The sequence below is a fragment of the Microcaecilia unicolor genome, chromosome 3 (assembly GCF_901765095.1).
Source record: "Microcaecilia unicolor chromosome 3, aMicUni1.1, whole genome shotgun sequence".
Taxonomy (NCBI): Eukaryota; Metazoa; Chordata; class Amphibia; order Gymnophiona; family Siphonopidae; genus Microcaecilia; species Microcaecilia unicolor.
The window spans coordinates 530,251,655-530,266,682 of NC_044033.1; the positions used below are offsets into that span (position 1 = coordinate 530,251,655).

General features: G+C 41.3%; 1 protein-coding gene across 1 annotated transcript in view; it reads right to left on the minus strand.

Moving 5' to 3' along the window:
• The window catches only part of CDK19 (cyclin dependent kinase 19), a 391,521-nt gene that overhangs the window by 255,829 nt on the left and 120,664 nt on the right, over positions 1-15,028 (minus strand). The window contains exon 4 of the mRNA XM_030199212.1: positions 6,351-6,491. Within this exon, the coding sequence (XP_030055072.1) occupies positions 6,351-6,491 (141 nt within the window). The remainder of the gene's footprint in view (positions 1-6,350; positions 6,492-15,028) is intronic.

Consider the following 15,028-nt stretch of genomic DNA (forward strand, 5'->3'; position numbering starts at 1 on the left):
TATATGACAATAATGTACATTTAGAGACTGGTTGTTGATGCTTCGAAATATAGGAAATAAATAATTGAGAAGGTCTATGATCCCATGATGTACGTTGTAAGTAAATTGATAATGCTCTGGTACAGTCTAGAGTGTGAAGATGACTTTGATGGTTACCCTGATGTGGAGGTGGATAGAAGACTGATAATATAATCAATTGATTAATATGAAAAAAGGAGACTATCAGGCAAAAATTTTGGATGAGGACGTAGTATTTGAGTATATGGAGCATAATACATTAACGCTTGAATTTCACCAATTGTTCGAGCTGAAGTAATGGAAATTAGGAATGTCTTCCAGGTAAGAAATTGGATGGTGGCAGACTGCAAAGATTCAAATGGAGGTCCCATTAACGCCTCCAGTACTAAATTTAAGTCCCACACTATTGGAGGTATTTGAATAGGAGGTTTGAAATTAAGTAATCCCGTCAGAAAACGTTTGGTTACAGGATGTCTTATTACTGTTGTGTCATCAATAAGATCATGAAAAACCGATATAGCTGCAACATGCACTTCAACTGACAAACAAGCTAATCCAGAATTAGAAAGGTATAGAAAATAATCTAATAATGGAGAAATTGAACAAGAGATCCGATTAATGCTACGTGATCTACACCATAACAGAAATCTGTTCCACTTGGAAGAATAAGAACTTCTACTTATACCTTCCAGAGGTGGCACTCAGATTGAAATAAGTTAAAACAATATAATCTCTTTATATATATATATATATATATATATATATATATATATATATATATATATATAAAGATGTAAAAAGACTGGAAGCGGTGCAAAGAAAAGCTACAAAAATGGTATGGGATTTGCGTTGCAAACAGTACGAGGAGAGACTTGCCGACCTGAACATGTATATCTTGGAGGAAAGGAGAAACAGGGAAGACATGATACAGATGTTCAAATATTTGAAAGGTATAACTCCGCAAATGAACCTTTTTCGGAAACGGGAAGGCGGTAGAACTAGAGTACATGAATTGAGGTTGAAGGGGGGCAGACTCAGGACTAATGTCAGGAAGTATTTTTTCACAGAGAGGGTGGTGGATATGTGGAATGCCCTCCTGCGGGAGATGGTGGAGATGAAAACGGTAATGGAATTCAAACATGCGTGGGATAAACATAACGGAATCCTGTTTAGAAGGAATGGTTCCATGGAATCTGAGCAGAGATTGGGTGGCGACACCGGTAATTGGGAAACAAAACGGGAGCTGGGCAGACTTCTACGGTCTATGCCCTGATCGTGACTGAATAGATAGGGAAGGACTGTAAATTTTAAGGGGCTTCAATGTTAGCTTCGGAACTTAGTACAAGAACAGTACTGGGCAGACTTCTACCGTCTGTGCCCTGAGAAAGGCAAGGAAAATCAAACTCTGGTATACATATAAAGTATCAAATACCATGTAAAATGAGTTTATCTTGTTGGGTAGACTGGATGGACCGTACAGGTCTTTATCTGCCGTCATTTACTATGTTACTATATTAGTTGACTGCTTTCTAGAAGCTAGCAATACATTAATAACTTGTTGTGAAAAAACTGAAGTATCTAATGTATTGCTTGAAAATACCAAGCTGTGAGACGAAGCTTCCCGAGGTTTGGATGCAGAAGTAGACCTTTGTTTTGAGATATGAGGTCTGGAATAAAAGGAAGAGTCCATGGTGGAAGAAGAGCTAATGTTTTGAGAATTGGAAACCAAGTTTGCCTCGGCCAATATGGTGCTATAAGAATTAGAGATGATCTGTCCTGAATAACCTTTTGTAATATCCTTGGAATTAGAGGAATTGGAGGGAATGCGTAAAATAGGGCATTTGTCCAAGGGATAGCAAAGGCATCTGCGGCTATTCTGTTCTGAGTGGGCCACCTGGAACAATATGAGACACTTGCTGTTCTGTGAGGATGCGAAGAGATCTACGTACGGTATGCCCCGAAGATGAAATAGATTTTGAATAACTGGTCTTGATGGACCATTCGTGTGGTTGTAATTTCCTGCTTAATGAATCTGCTATTTGATTGTCAAATCCTGGTAGGTAAATCGCTTGAATTGTGGAACCTAGAGACAGAACTAGAGTCCATAACTTGACAGCTTCGCAACAAAGGTGATGTGAACCCATGCCGCCCTGCTTGTTTATATAGAACATTGCAACTTGATTGTACGTTCGAACTTGTATAACATGAGAGTGAAAGAGATGTTGAAAAGTTTGAACAGCTAATCTGATTGCTCTTAATTCTAGGAGATTGAAGGAATAAGTTCTCTCCTGAACTGTCCAATGCCCTTGTGTTGAGTAAATGTCCAGATATACCCCCCAACCTATTTTGGAGGCATTTGTTATTATAATCTTGGTAGAGTGAGGTGATTGAAATGGAGCTCCCACCAAAAGATTCTCCTGTTGTGTCCACCATAAAAGCTGTAGTTTTATATGGTTGGAAATAAAAATCTTTGCAGAAAGAGGATGTAGATATTAAATCCATCTCTTCTTTAAATACCATTGTCATCGACGCATCTTTATACATGCTAGTGGAAGAACACTGACTGTGGAGGCCATATGCATATGTCCTAAAAGAATTACAGTAGTGCGAGCAGTTGTCGTTTGTACTGATTGCAGATGGTGTACTAAATGCATCAACAGCTGAGCTCGCGATAACAGTAGTTTTGCCAGAGATTGCTGAGAAATAAGGTCTGCTCCTATGAATGTTCATCTCTGAGTTGGGATCATATTTGATTTTTTGTAATTTATTAGAAAACCTAACCTTTTGAGAAGATGAATGGTGAGCTTGGGAATAGCAAGATCCCTTGCTGATGTAAATGAGCTACTGGTGCTATAACACATTTTGTGAAAACTCTGGGGGCAGAAGTTAAACCGAATGACAGAACCTTGAACTGCTAATGGTGACCTTGGAGTACAAATCAAAGAAATCTTCTGGAGGACGGATAGATAGGAATATGGAGATAAGCATCTTGAAGATCTAGGGCTGTGAACCATACATTTTGCTGTAATAGTGGAAGTATTGCAGGCAATGTAGTGATTCGAAAGTTTTGTTTTAGAATAAATTTGTTGAGTCTTCTTAGATCTAGTATTGCTCATGAGCCCCCATCTTTTGGGGGGATGAGGAAATATCTGGAGTAAAAACCCCTGTTTCTCTCCTGAACAGGAACAAACTGTATAGCCTGCTCCTGAAGTAGTCTGTGAACTTCCTGTTATAATTGTGGAATTTGGGACTTTGGGACATGAAGTTGTGTAGGTGATCGTAATGGTGGGGGATGTGTAAATGGAAGGGAATAACCTTTTTGAATTATCCATAAAAGCTAATTGTCTGATGTTATTGAACTCCAAGCATCTAAAAACCTCTGAATTCTGCCCCCCACTGGATCGTGAATTGGAGATGTGATGTCAAAAACTAGAGGATACTTTTTGTTGTTGTTGAGTAGTAACTGGTTTCTGAGCACGTCTCTCCCTTCCTCCTCTATTATGGAAATTATAACGGTTATTATGAGATTTAAAATTATAAAATGTACACTGATTAGAAAATGATTTATGATGTTGGAATCTATTTTTAGAAGAATAGTAAGGTAACCTTTTATAATTTGATTTGGATGGCTGATGTTTATCCTGTTCTAAGGTATCAAGAGTTGTACATTCTTCTTTGAGACCTTCAATTAACTCTATCCCCAAATAAAGAATCACCTGAGCAAGGAGCATCAGCTACTTTTTCATGAATGTCTTCTATAAAGCTGAAGCTCTCAACCAGGATAAATGTCTTGCTGCTATTGTAGTTGTTGCACCTGTTATAGAGGTATCAAAATTATCATGAGTTGTTCTGTTCATTTCTTTACAACATTCTTCTAAATTTGCCATAATAGATACAAATAGAGGAATGTTTTCTTGAGGCATGAGGGACTTCAACTTTGATAAATCATCCATAATTGTATATAAATATTCTACATGGTGAAAAGTGTGAACTGAAATACGAGCTGAAAGCATAGCAGATTGAAAACTCTTTCTTGCCATTGTATCCATAAATTTTAAATCTTTTGGAGGAGGAAGATTAGTTATATCCTTTTGAATTTTATTTCGATGCATTGCTGATTTAACTACCAGTGATGCGTGAGGAAGTTGATTCTTGCCGTGACCTAAAACATCCTGTACCCTATGTTTATTTTCTAAAGCTCTCTGAGTAGGTCTTATAGAATAAGGATTTGTCCAGATTAACTTAACTAAAAACTTTGAATAAGAATCATCTTGTACCAATGGAAGTATATCTTGTTTGGGTGAGTGTAAACTAAAAGTAGAAGGTATTTGTTGAACAGGCTGAATAGGTTGTAAAGTATGATTTGAAGAGGCTTGAGAAGGAACTGGTGAATTTTACAGAAAAATCATCTTCTCTAGAATTTGAAGGAGAGACAGACCATAATTCCTGTCTATGAGGAGATTTATGGTAGGATGTTTTAGATGAAAACAACTACTACTACTACTAAACATTTCTAAAGCGCTACTAGGGTTACGCAGCGCTGTACAATTTAACATAGAAGGACAGTCCCTGCTCAAAGAGCATACAATCTAAAGGACAAGTGAACAGTCAGTCCGATAGGGGCAGTCAAATTGGGACAGTCTAGATTTCCTGAAAGGTAAGAGTTAGGTGCCGAAAGTAGCATTGAAGAGGTGGGCTTTAAGCAAAGACTTGAAGATGGGCAGGGACGGGGCTTGGCGTAAGGGCTCAGGAAGGTTGTTCCAAGCATAGGGTGAGGCAAGGCAGAATGTGCGGAGCCTGGAGTTGGCGGTGGTGGAGAAGGGTACTGAGAGGAGGGATTTGTCCTGTGAACGGAGGTTTCAGGCGGGAATGTAAGGGGAGATGAGGGTAGAGAGGTAGTGAGGGGCAGCAGACTGAGTGCATTTGTAGGTAAGAAGGAGAAGCTTGAACTGAATGTGGTATCTGATCAGAAGCCAGTGAAGTGACCTGAGGAGAGGGGTGATATGAGTATATCAGTTCTGGCGGAATATAAGACGTGCAGCAGAGTTCTGAAGGGGGGATAGATGGCTAAGTGGGAGGCCGGTGAGGAGTAGGTTGCAGTAGTCAAGGCGAGAGGTAATGAGAGCGTGGACGAGAGTTCGGGTGGTGTGCTCAGAGAGGAAAGGGCGAATTTTGCTGATGTTAAAGAGGAAGAAGCGACAGGTCTTGGCTATCTGCTGGATATGCGCAGAGAAGGAGAAGGAGGAGTCGAAGATGACACCGAGTTTGCGGGCAGATGAGACGGGGAGGATGAGGGTGTTATCAACTGAGATGGAAAGTGGAGGAAGAGGAGAAGTGGGTTTTGGTGGAAAAACGATGAGCTCGGTCTTGGACACGTTCAGTTTCAGGTGGCGGCTGGACATCCAGGCAGCAATGTCGGATAAGTAGGCCGATACCTTTGCCTGGGTCTCCACAGTGATGTCTGGTGTGGAGAAATACAGCTGGGTGTCATCAGCATAAAGATGATACTGGAAACCATGAGATGAGATCAGCGAGCCCAGTGAAGAGGTGTAGATTGAGAAGAGAAGGGGTGCAAGGACAGATCCCTGGGGAACACCAGCAGATAGCGGGATGGGGGTGGAGGAAGATCCATGAGAGTGAACTCTGAAGGTGCGGTGGGAGAGATAGGAGGAGAACTAGGAGAGGACAGAGCCCTGGAACCCAAATGAGGACAGTGTGGCAAGAAGTAAATCATGATTGACAGTGTCAAAAACGGAGGGCATAAACTCATCCTCCACTGAGACATAACTGGAGGGAATAAACTCATCCTCCCGGAGGGAATAAACTCAAATACTGAAGAGAGGCAGTGGAGCAAGCTGGTATGAGGCACTGAAAAAAGTGTGCTCTCTATCTCCCTCTGCTGGTTGATGGACACACCCATCTGTAATGGCTGCATCTGCTTGATGACAAGGAAGTAAAAATTTGTGCATCAGAACAGTATTCCAACTCCTATAAAATCTCTCCAGCTAATGGATTGTGTATGGATGTGGGAACAGCCCTCCTAATAAAAAATGTGGTGATTATTATTATCGCCCTTCAGATGCAACCGATATTTTTAAAAAAATTAATCTGATGAAGCAACAGCTTGCGCCTAATAAATTGGTTAATCTACAAGGTGCCACTAGCCTATGTCATTTTTACAAACTAGCAATCGATAATTTTTTATTCTACAGATGTCCCATAGTATCCAACCATAATCACAAGAAATTCCCAAGGGGTGGGTCTAGACAAGAAGGGCTTTATGCTGTCCTACATTGGTAGAGGTTCTGCTAGCTGCTGAATGCAGTACTTACCAAGTCCCTGTGGAGCACCCAGTTGGCATGGAGGTAATGGATTCCATCAAGAATCTGGTAAAGCAGTGACTTCACCATAGATCTCGGCAACTGCATGGGCTTCTTATTTGCTTTTGAGGCACGGTGAAATTTGATAATGTGCTGAAATTTAAAAAAAAAAAAAAAAAAAAGCAACCACATTTTTAAACAGTGTGTTTAACTCGTCCAGAATACTGGTATAGAAAAGTGTGAAACTGTAGATTTTGTACGTCAAGATTATGGCTATAATTCCTGTTTGGGTCTACAGTTTGTTGCATCATTTTGGAATAAATTCTTCCATACTATAGCTGATAACATCATAGTCTTTCCAGTATTGGTTTTCATACAGCACCCATCCCAAAACAAAAATCCATTATCATCCCAGGGCAGCTATTATGTTTGGTTCTAGATAATCAAGGCTTTGATATTCAAACTGTATAAGATGTAAAATTAAATTATAATTTTAACCATATAGGAGGCAAACAAATACATCCAATATGAATAAAATATATTTAAATAGAATTAGAGTGAGAGCTTGGCTTTCACAAAGACAGCAGGTTCTTGTTGGCTTTGGAGAACATGAATACACGCACTGCACAGTTCAAATTTATCATTTGTTTGAAGTGAAAAATATCTTATTTTCAACACTTTTTATATGAACATAACACTGTTTTTATAGCCCATAATACCTCAAAGTTCTATGCTGGCTACATACAAAGAAACTTGATAAACCAGGAATTACAACATAGCATTATCATCAAATAATTAAAACTAATACACTCATTTCCTTCCATACTTCTGAAACATAGCATTCAAGCTATGTGTATTTTAAGCAGACATCTAAAACGCACATAGCTTTATTTATTTATTTTTATTGCATTTGTATCCCACCTCTTTGCAGGCTCAATGTGGCTTACAGAGTTTTGTTATGACATAGTCATTACAGGATATCAAATACAATTGGTAGTATACAATGATTAAGTAAGGGAAGAGAGAAGGGAGGTGTTAGGGAGGATAGTATAGAAGGTGGACTATCAAAGAGGAGATTTCCTTGCCTATTTTATTAGCCAAGAAAAGGTCACCAGAAAGAAAGTAGTCCCGCAGAAGGCTGAAGAATTTGAAAATGGTGTGCTGCAGTCTGGGAATGGAAGATGGCCAGTGAATGACACTAAAGAAATATGTCAGACATCCAAACCATTGGGAAGGAAAAGGTTCCTACACTGGCCCATGCTTGACATTCAGGAATGAGAGGTATTGAAGATGGAGGGCAAGAAAGTGAAAATAAAAACAAACAAACAAACTCCAAATTCAACATAGATATACAGAGAAAAACATGGTTTAATGGGACAGAGTCAAAATGGATTCAGCCAAGGAAACTCTTACCTCACCAAATTCCTTCATTTCTTTGAGTGCGTGAATAAACATGTGGATAAAGGTAAGCCAAATGATATAGTATATAGAGATTTTCAGACAGCATTTGACAAAGTCCCTCATGAAAGACTCCTGAGAAAATTAAAAGCCCATGGGACAGGAGGTAATGTTCTGTTACGGATTAGAAATTGTTTGATGAATAGAAAACAGAGGGTAGGGTTAAATGGTCAATCCTCTCAGTGGAGTAGAGTCAGGGCTTTTTTTGAGGGGGTACTGAGTATCGGCACCTTTTCCATTGTCTGCTAAAATTGACCCATGGACCCCAAGTTTTAATGAAAGAGATCAGGCTTCTGTGACTGGTTGCAGGTGGCCTGGCTATTATGGGGTTGGTTCCTCAGTGATTACCCCACCCCTGAAGGGTGGCCTAGCATTTGAGTACCGGCACCTTTTTTGCTAGAAAAATGCACTGAGTAGAGTGAATAGTGAAGTGACCCAGGGATCTGTACTGGGACCACTGCTATTTAACATATCCTATATAATAATTCTCACCTCCAACAGTATGTGCCTGGGACCGTGCCTGCCGGAAGTGGTCTGCTAGGCAGGCATGCACTGACCTCAGTAACGTCAGTGACAGACAATTTGGCAAAGCAAAACAATCTGAGTGCTGGCCATTAGGACACAGGGTTGATAGGAGAGTTTTAAAAGACTGAAGGAACCGAAAGTGTTAAATGGGGGGAGGGGGGAGTTCTGAATGACTGAAAGACATGAACATTTGGGAAAGGAAAACAATCTGAATGCTGGCCATTAGGACACAGGGTAGATAGGAGAGTTTTAAAAGACTGAAGGAAACGAAAGTGTTAAACTGGAGAACTGAAGAAGGGGGGGGGGGGGGGGAGTTGTGAACGACTGAAAGACATGCAAGTTTGGGACAGGAAAACAATCTCAATGCTAGCCATTAGCACACAGGGTACATAGGGGAGTTTTAAAAGACTGAAGGAACCGAAAGTGTTCGGGGGGGGGGGGGGGGGGGGGGAGGGGCAAGTTCTGAATGAATGAAAGAAATGAAAATTTATGAGAGGAACACAATCTGAATTCCGGACATTTGTACACAGGGTAGATAGGACACTTTTTTAAAAAAATGAAGGACGTGAAAGTGTTACATCTTGGGGGAGGGGTGAGGAGGAAAGCGGTGGGTTATCCGGATACTGGGCGTTAGGGCCACGGGGGTACATAGACTTTTGAAAGCCTTAAGGAACCCAAAGTGTGGGAAGGAGGAGGAAAAGGAGGGGAGGGAACGGGGTGAGGGGCATTAGGAACAGGGGAGGGGGCCCTGTCACACACTCTCATTCTCACACACACACTGTCACACAGACAGTCTCAGTCTGTCACACACCCGCACATTCACTCTGGCTCTCTCTCTCAAACATACACACTCCCAGGAAAACCTTGCTAGCGCCCATTTCATTCGTTCCAGAAACGGGCCTTTTTTACTAGTTTATTAATAATCTAAAAATGGGAACGATGAGTGAGATGATTAAATTTGCAGCTGACACAAAGCTATTTAAAGTTGTTAACACACATGTGGACTGCAAAAGATTGCAGGAAGAACTTAGGAAGTTGTACTGGACCCCTGAACCTAACTCTGGCACAGTAAAGTAAATTCTGACCTTTAAATTCCAAACTTCTCAACTTTCTGGATAGAGAATTGCCTTGATAACAGCAGTTAGCTGACACTTTGTGAGGAGATCACTACACAGTAGGAAGTGGGTGTTGGCTCTGAAGGGGAGACAAACCAATTGTGTTTGTAAATTTCCAGGTACTGGACCCCTGAACCTAACTCTTGCACAGTAAAGTAAATTCTGACCTTTAAATGTCAAACTTCTCAACTTTCTGGCTATAGGTGAGATACCTGATATTCTCTTTAATTTAATGCTTATTGCTTAATTAATTAATTTGCCCTGTGTAACTTTCTTTCTTTCTTTCTTTTCCTGCCAAGCTCTGATAGAGAGGAGAGGCTGTTTTAAACTGCATAGCACTCAATTGAGGCTCTGAAGTTGCATTTTACATTGCTGAAACTGCTATTATTATAATTATTGGGAATATTTAGATTTATATCACAAGAAGGAAAGTTTTATATTCTAGGGTAATTTTGAAAGTTAAATCAATTGAAAATTCTTTGATTAGACTGTACCAATTCTGGTCCCCATCTAGAGAATTGCCTTGATAACAGCAGTCAGCTGATACACTGGGACTTATCGTTGGGCGAAACACGGCCTGTGTCGGGCATTTGTCTCATACACGGTATCTTCAATAAAGTTTTTTGGGGATATTATACTGATCTGCTAGTTTGTTTTCCACGTTGGATTTTACAGATCGGTTGCCTTGTTGTTTTCTGAAGATTATCAACCAACATGTTTTGCTTTTAATAAAGATGATTAAAACATAAAAAAATAAGTTTTGGATGTTACTGAATTCTATTATGCTGTCTCACTGTATTTCCAGTTTTGGCACAGTATAAGCCATCACAAGAACAAAATATAAGAAAACCAATGGACTGCATTAGGGGCTTATAGCCCATTTAGTTTTGTTTCAACAAATGAGAGATCTGTTTGACAGAATTTTTTTAAAATTATTTTTACTTATAAACCACTTGTCCCTGAAACATACTCAAACAGAATAATCCATTTGTGTATTTAAAAGGTAAACTTCTACAAAACAGATGAAGATGTGATTCCATGTACCCCAATGAAAGGAGAGTTTAATTCTACGTCCATTTAATTTGAATATATTTCATCATCTTTATAACACCAGGCTTTTCAAGGCAGATTACAACAACATTTAAGATTGTAATATTCTTTGTCTTTTTCTATACCTTTCCTAATAATCCCTAGCATTCTGTTTGTTTTATTGGCTGCTGCTGCACACGAGGCAGAATATTTCAGTGTATTTTCGATGATGGCACCTAGATCTTTTTCTTGGGTGCTGACTCTTAGGTTGGAACCTAGCATCAAATAACTATGATTTGGATTCTTCTTCCCGATATGCATCACTTTGCACTTGCCCATATTAAATTTCATCTATCATTTGGATGCCGTCTAACATAGTAACATAGTAGATGACGGCAGAAAAAGACCTGCATGGTCCATCCAGTCTGCCCAACAAGATAAACTCATATGTGTATACCTTACCTTGATTTGTACCTGCCTTTTTCAGGGCACAGACCGTACAAGTCTGCCCAGCAGTATTTCCCGCCTCCCAACCACCAGTCCCGCCGCCTCCCATCACTGGCTCTGGCACAGACTGTACAAGTCTGCCCTCCACTATCCTCGCCTCCCAACCACCAACCCCTCTTCCCCCCACCTGCTCCGCCACCCAATTTTGGCTAAGCTTCTGAGGATCCATTCCTACTGCACAGGATGCCTTTATGCATATCCCACGCATGTTTGAATTCCGTTACCGTTTTCATCTCCACCACCTCCTGCGGGAGGGCATTCCAAGCATCCACCACCCTCTCTGTGAAAAAATACTTCCTGACATCTTTTTTGAGTCTGCCCCCCTTCAATCTCATTTCATGTCCTCTCGTTCTACCGCCTTCCCATCTCCGGAAAAGATTTGTTTGCGGATTAATACCTTTCAAGTATTTGAACGTCTGTATCATATCACCCCTGTTCCTCCTTTCCTCCAGGGTATACATGTTCAGGTCAGCAAGTCTCTGCTCATACGTCTTGGAACGCAAATCCCACACCATTCTCGTAGCTTTTCTTTGCACCGCTTCCATTTTTTTAACATCCTTCGCAAGGTACGGCCTCCAAAACTGAACACAATATTCCAGGTGGGGCCTCACCAATGACTTGTACAGGGGCATTAAAACCTCCCTTCTTCTGCTGGTCACACCTCTCTCTATACAGCCTAGCAACCTTCTCGCTATGGCCACCGCCTTGTCACACTGTTTCGTCGCCTTCAGATCCTCGGATACTATCACCCCAAGATCCCTCTCCCCCCTCAGTACCTATCAGCCTCTCACCGCCTAACACATAAGTCTCTTGTGGGTTTCTACTCCCTAAATGCATCACTTTGCATTTCTTCGCATTGAATTTTAATTGCCAAACCTTAGACCATTCTTCTAGGTTCCTCAGATCCTTTTTCATGCTTTCCACTCCCTCCCAGGTGTCCACTCTGTTGCAAATCTTAGTATCATCAGCGTTCTGACGTCACTTCATCTCCTGTCTATTAAACCTCCTTGGCTCTACACCTGTAGTGATATCCTGGAGGGAAAGGAGTCAGTCCTTAGGGAGATGCCAGGAATTAGAACCAGCCTTTGTTCCTGACTCAGTAAGCAGTATAGCAGGAGACAGAGTGAGGCTTGGAAACAGGTGGGGGCCATTTCTCTCTGGGAAGATGCAGAGGTAAAAGGCCTGCTGTGAGGAAGACAGTGAGGGAGAAAAAAGGAGAAGGACAGCAACCTGACTGAGGGCAGGGGAAACCTTCCTCACAGAGAATCGGGTGCAGGGAGTAAACGGGCTACCTAAACCCAGGGCACGAGGAACCTAAAGTTAACGCAGTGCCTGGTTAGTGAGAGAAGGGGAAATGTTACTGACCTGCCTGCAGAGAATGAGAGAGTCAGGGTCAGCCACATGAGGAGTGCAGAGGCTCACTGGGGAAATGTTACTGACTTACCTGAAGAGAGGGGGGGGTCAGGGTCTGCCACATGAAGAGTGCAGAGACTCTGGGTAGTCCTAGCTTGTGGCTGGAAGAAAGAATTGGTGTCCAGTTCTCACTGGGGAAATGTTACTGTCCTGCCTGAAGACAGAGAGGGGGTCACGGTCAGCCACATAAAGAGTGCAGAAACTCTGGGTAGTCTCCTGGGGCTGGAAGAAAGAATGGGTGTTCAGTCCTCATTACGGAAATGTTACTGACCTGCCTGAAGAAAGAGAGGGGGTTACAGTCAACCATGTGAATGGTGCAGAGACTGTTACTGAGCAGGACAAGCCTACAGCTGGGATCAGGTGAGAAAATTAACCTGGTCAGAGAGAAGTTCATTAAGGGACACAGCTCTAGGCTGGGTCCTGGAAATGCTGGTTCAAACAAAACACGAGGTTAATAATACTAAGAAACAGTTGGCCTCTTTTACAAAACCACGCTAGTGACTCCCACGCGGCAATGCTGCCGGAGCCCATTCAAAGTGAATGAGTTTTGTCGGCATTGTTGCACCGGGAATCGGTAGAGCAGTTTGGTAAAAGAGACTCAAGTATTATTCTAACCTGATAGATTTTCCCTATCCTGATCAGAAGTTATTATTAAAACTTGTGCGAGACCTTACTGTTTCTATAGACTTGAACAGTTAAACTAATCAGCCTGATACTAATGAGCTTGCTACTTATTTTTCAGAGAAAGTTCAGCTTTTGAGGCAGTGTTTTTCCCAGGAGAAATGAATTTAAAGTCAACTTTCTTTATCAATTTCAATTAGAGAGGATGATGTTCCCACAGACAGGGTTTGGGCTATGTTTATTGAAATTACCTGGGCAGAGGTCACACAATTACTGGATTGTTGTCCAGCCCATTTGTTGAGTAACACACTTCAGGAAATTATAAATTATTTGGTATTCTTTATAAATTGTTTATTAAATGTAGGTTATTTTCCTAAATCTATGGGTGAAATTGTATTAGCACCTCTTCCTAAAGCCACAAATCTTGATTTGTCAATTGATAGCAATTTTTGACCAGTTGCTAGCATTTCTTTACATAGAAACAGAGAAAAATGTAAGACCATATGGCCTATCCAGTCTGGCCATCCATGCCATCTACTCTCCCTACACTCCCTTAGAGATCCTACGTACTTGTCCCTAGCTCTCTTGAATTCAGATACTGTTTTCGTTTCCACTGCTTCCACTGGGTGGCTGCTCCACAAATTTACCAGCCTTTCCATGAAAAAGTATTTGCTCAGGTTATTTCTGAGTCTATCCCCTTTCACATTCATACTATGCCCCCTTGTTCCAGAGCTTTCTTTCAATTGAGAGAGACTTGCCTTCTATGTATTTATGCCACATAGGTATTTAAACGTCTTTATCTTATCTCCCCTCTCCCGTCTTTATTTATTAAAGTGATAGAGACTACTGTTGGGCTTCAACTGTCAAGATTTGTGGATGACCATGATATTTTACACTCTTCACAATTCAGGTTCAGAAGTTTCCACAGTACCAAGACTCTTTTGATAACTTTAATATCTTAAGTCAATAAAGTATTGAGCAGGTGGGGGAAGAGAGGTTGGTGGTTGGGAGGCAAGGATAGGGGAGGGCAGACTTATACGGTCTGTGCCAGAGCCAGTGATGGGAGGCCGGACTGGTGGTTGGGAGGCGGGAAATACTGCTGGGCAGACTTGTACGGTCTGTGCCCTGAAAAAGGCAGGTACAAATCAAGGTAAGGTATACACATATGAGTTTATCTTGTTGGGCAGACTGGATGGACCGTGCAGGTGTTTTTCTGCCGTCATCTACTATGTTACTATGTATGTTGTGGCAGTCAAATTGTTCTACAATTTGATATATCAGCAGCTTTCAATTTAGTGGATCATTTTCTTCTTTTGACTAGACTGAGTTAGGTATTTCTAGCATAGTTTTTGATTGGTTTTATAAGTTTTTGACTAGTAGAAGATATACAGTGAGAAAGAACAACAAATCTCTCATTCCTGCCAGCCATTATGTGTGACCCCTCAAGGTTCCCTGATTTCATCTATCTTATTTTTAACATCTTTATGAGTTCTCTTAGTCTGATAGCATAAAAAGCAGGATGAAATTTTATATTCTTTTGCAGACAATATTTTTCTACCAGTACCTACACTTATAGCCTTGGATCAGACATTTTGAAATACTGTGAATGGCATCGATAAGATAGCGAATGCTACATACCTGTAGAAGGTATTCTCTGAGGACAGCAAGCTGATTGTTCTCACTGATGGGTGACATCCACGGCAGCCCCCTCCAATCAGAAACTTCACTAGCAAAGGCCTTTGCTAGCCCTCGCACGCCGATGCGCAACGTGCATGCGCGGCCGTCTTCCAGCCCGAACCGGCTCGTGTTCGTCAGTCCCATATGTAGCAAGACAAAGACAACGGAAGACACAACTCCAAAGGGGAGGCGGGCGGGTATGTGAGAACAATCAGTCTGCTGTCCTCGGAGAATACCTTCTACAGGTATGTAGCATTCGCTTTCTCCGAGGACAAGCAGGCTGCTTGTTCTCACTGATGTGGTATATCTAGCCCCCAGGCTCACTCAAAACAACAAATATGGTCA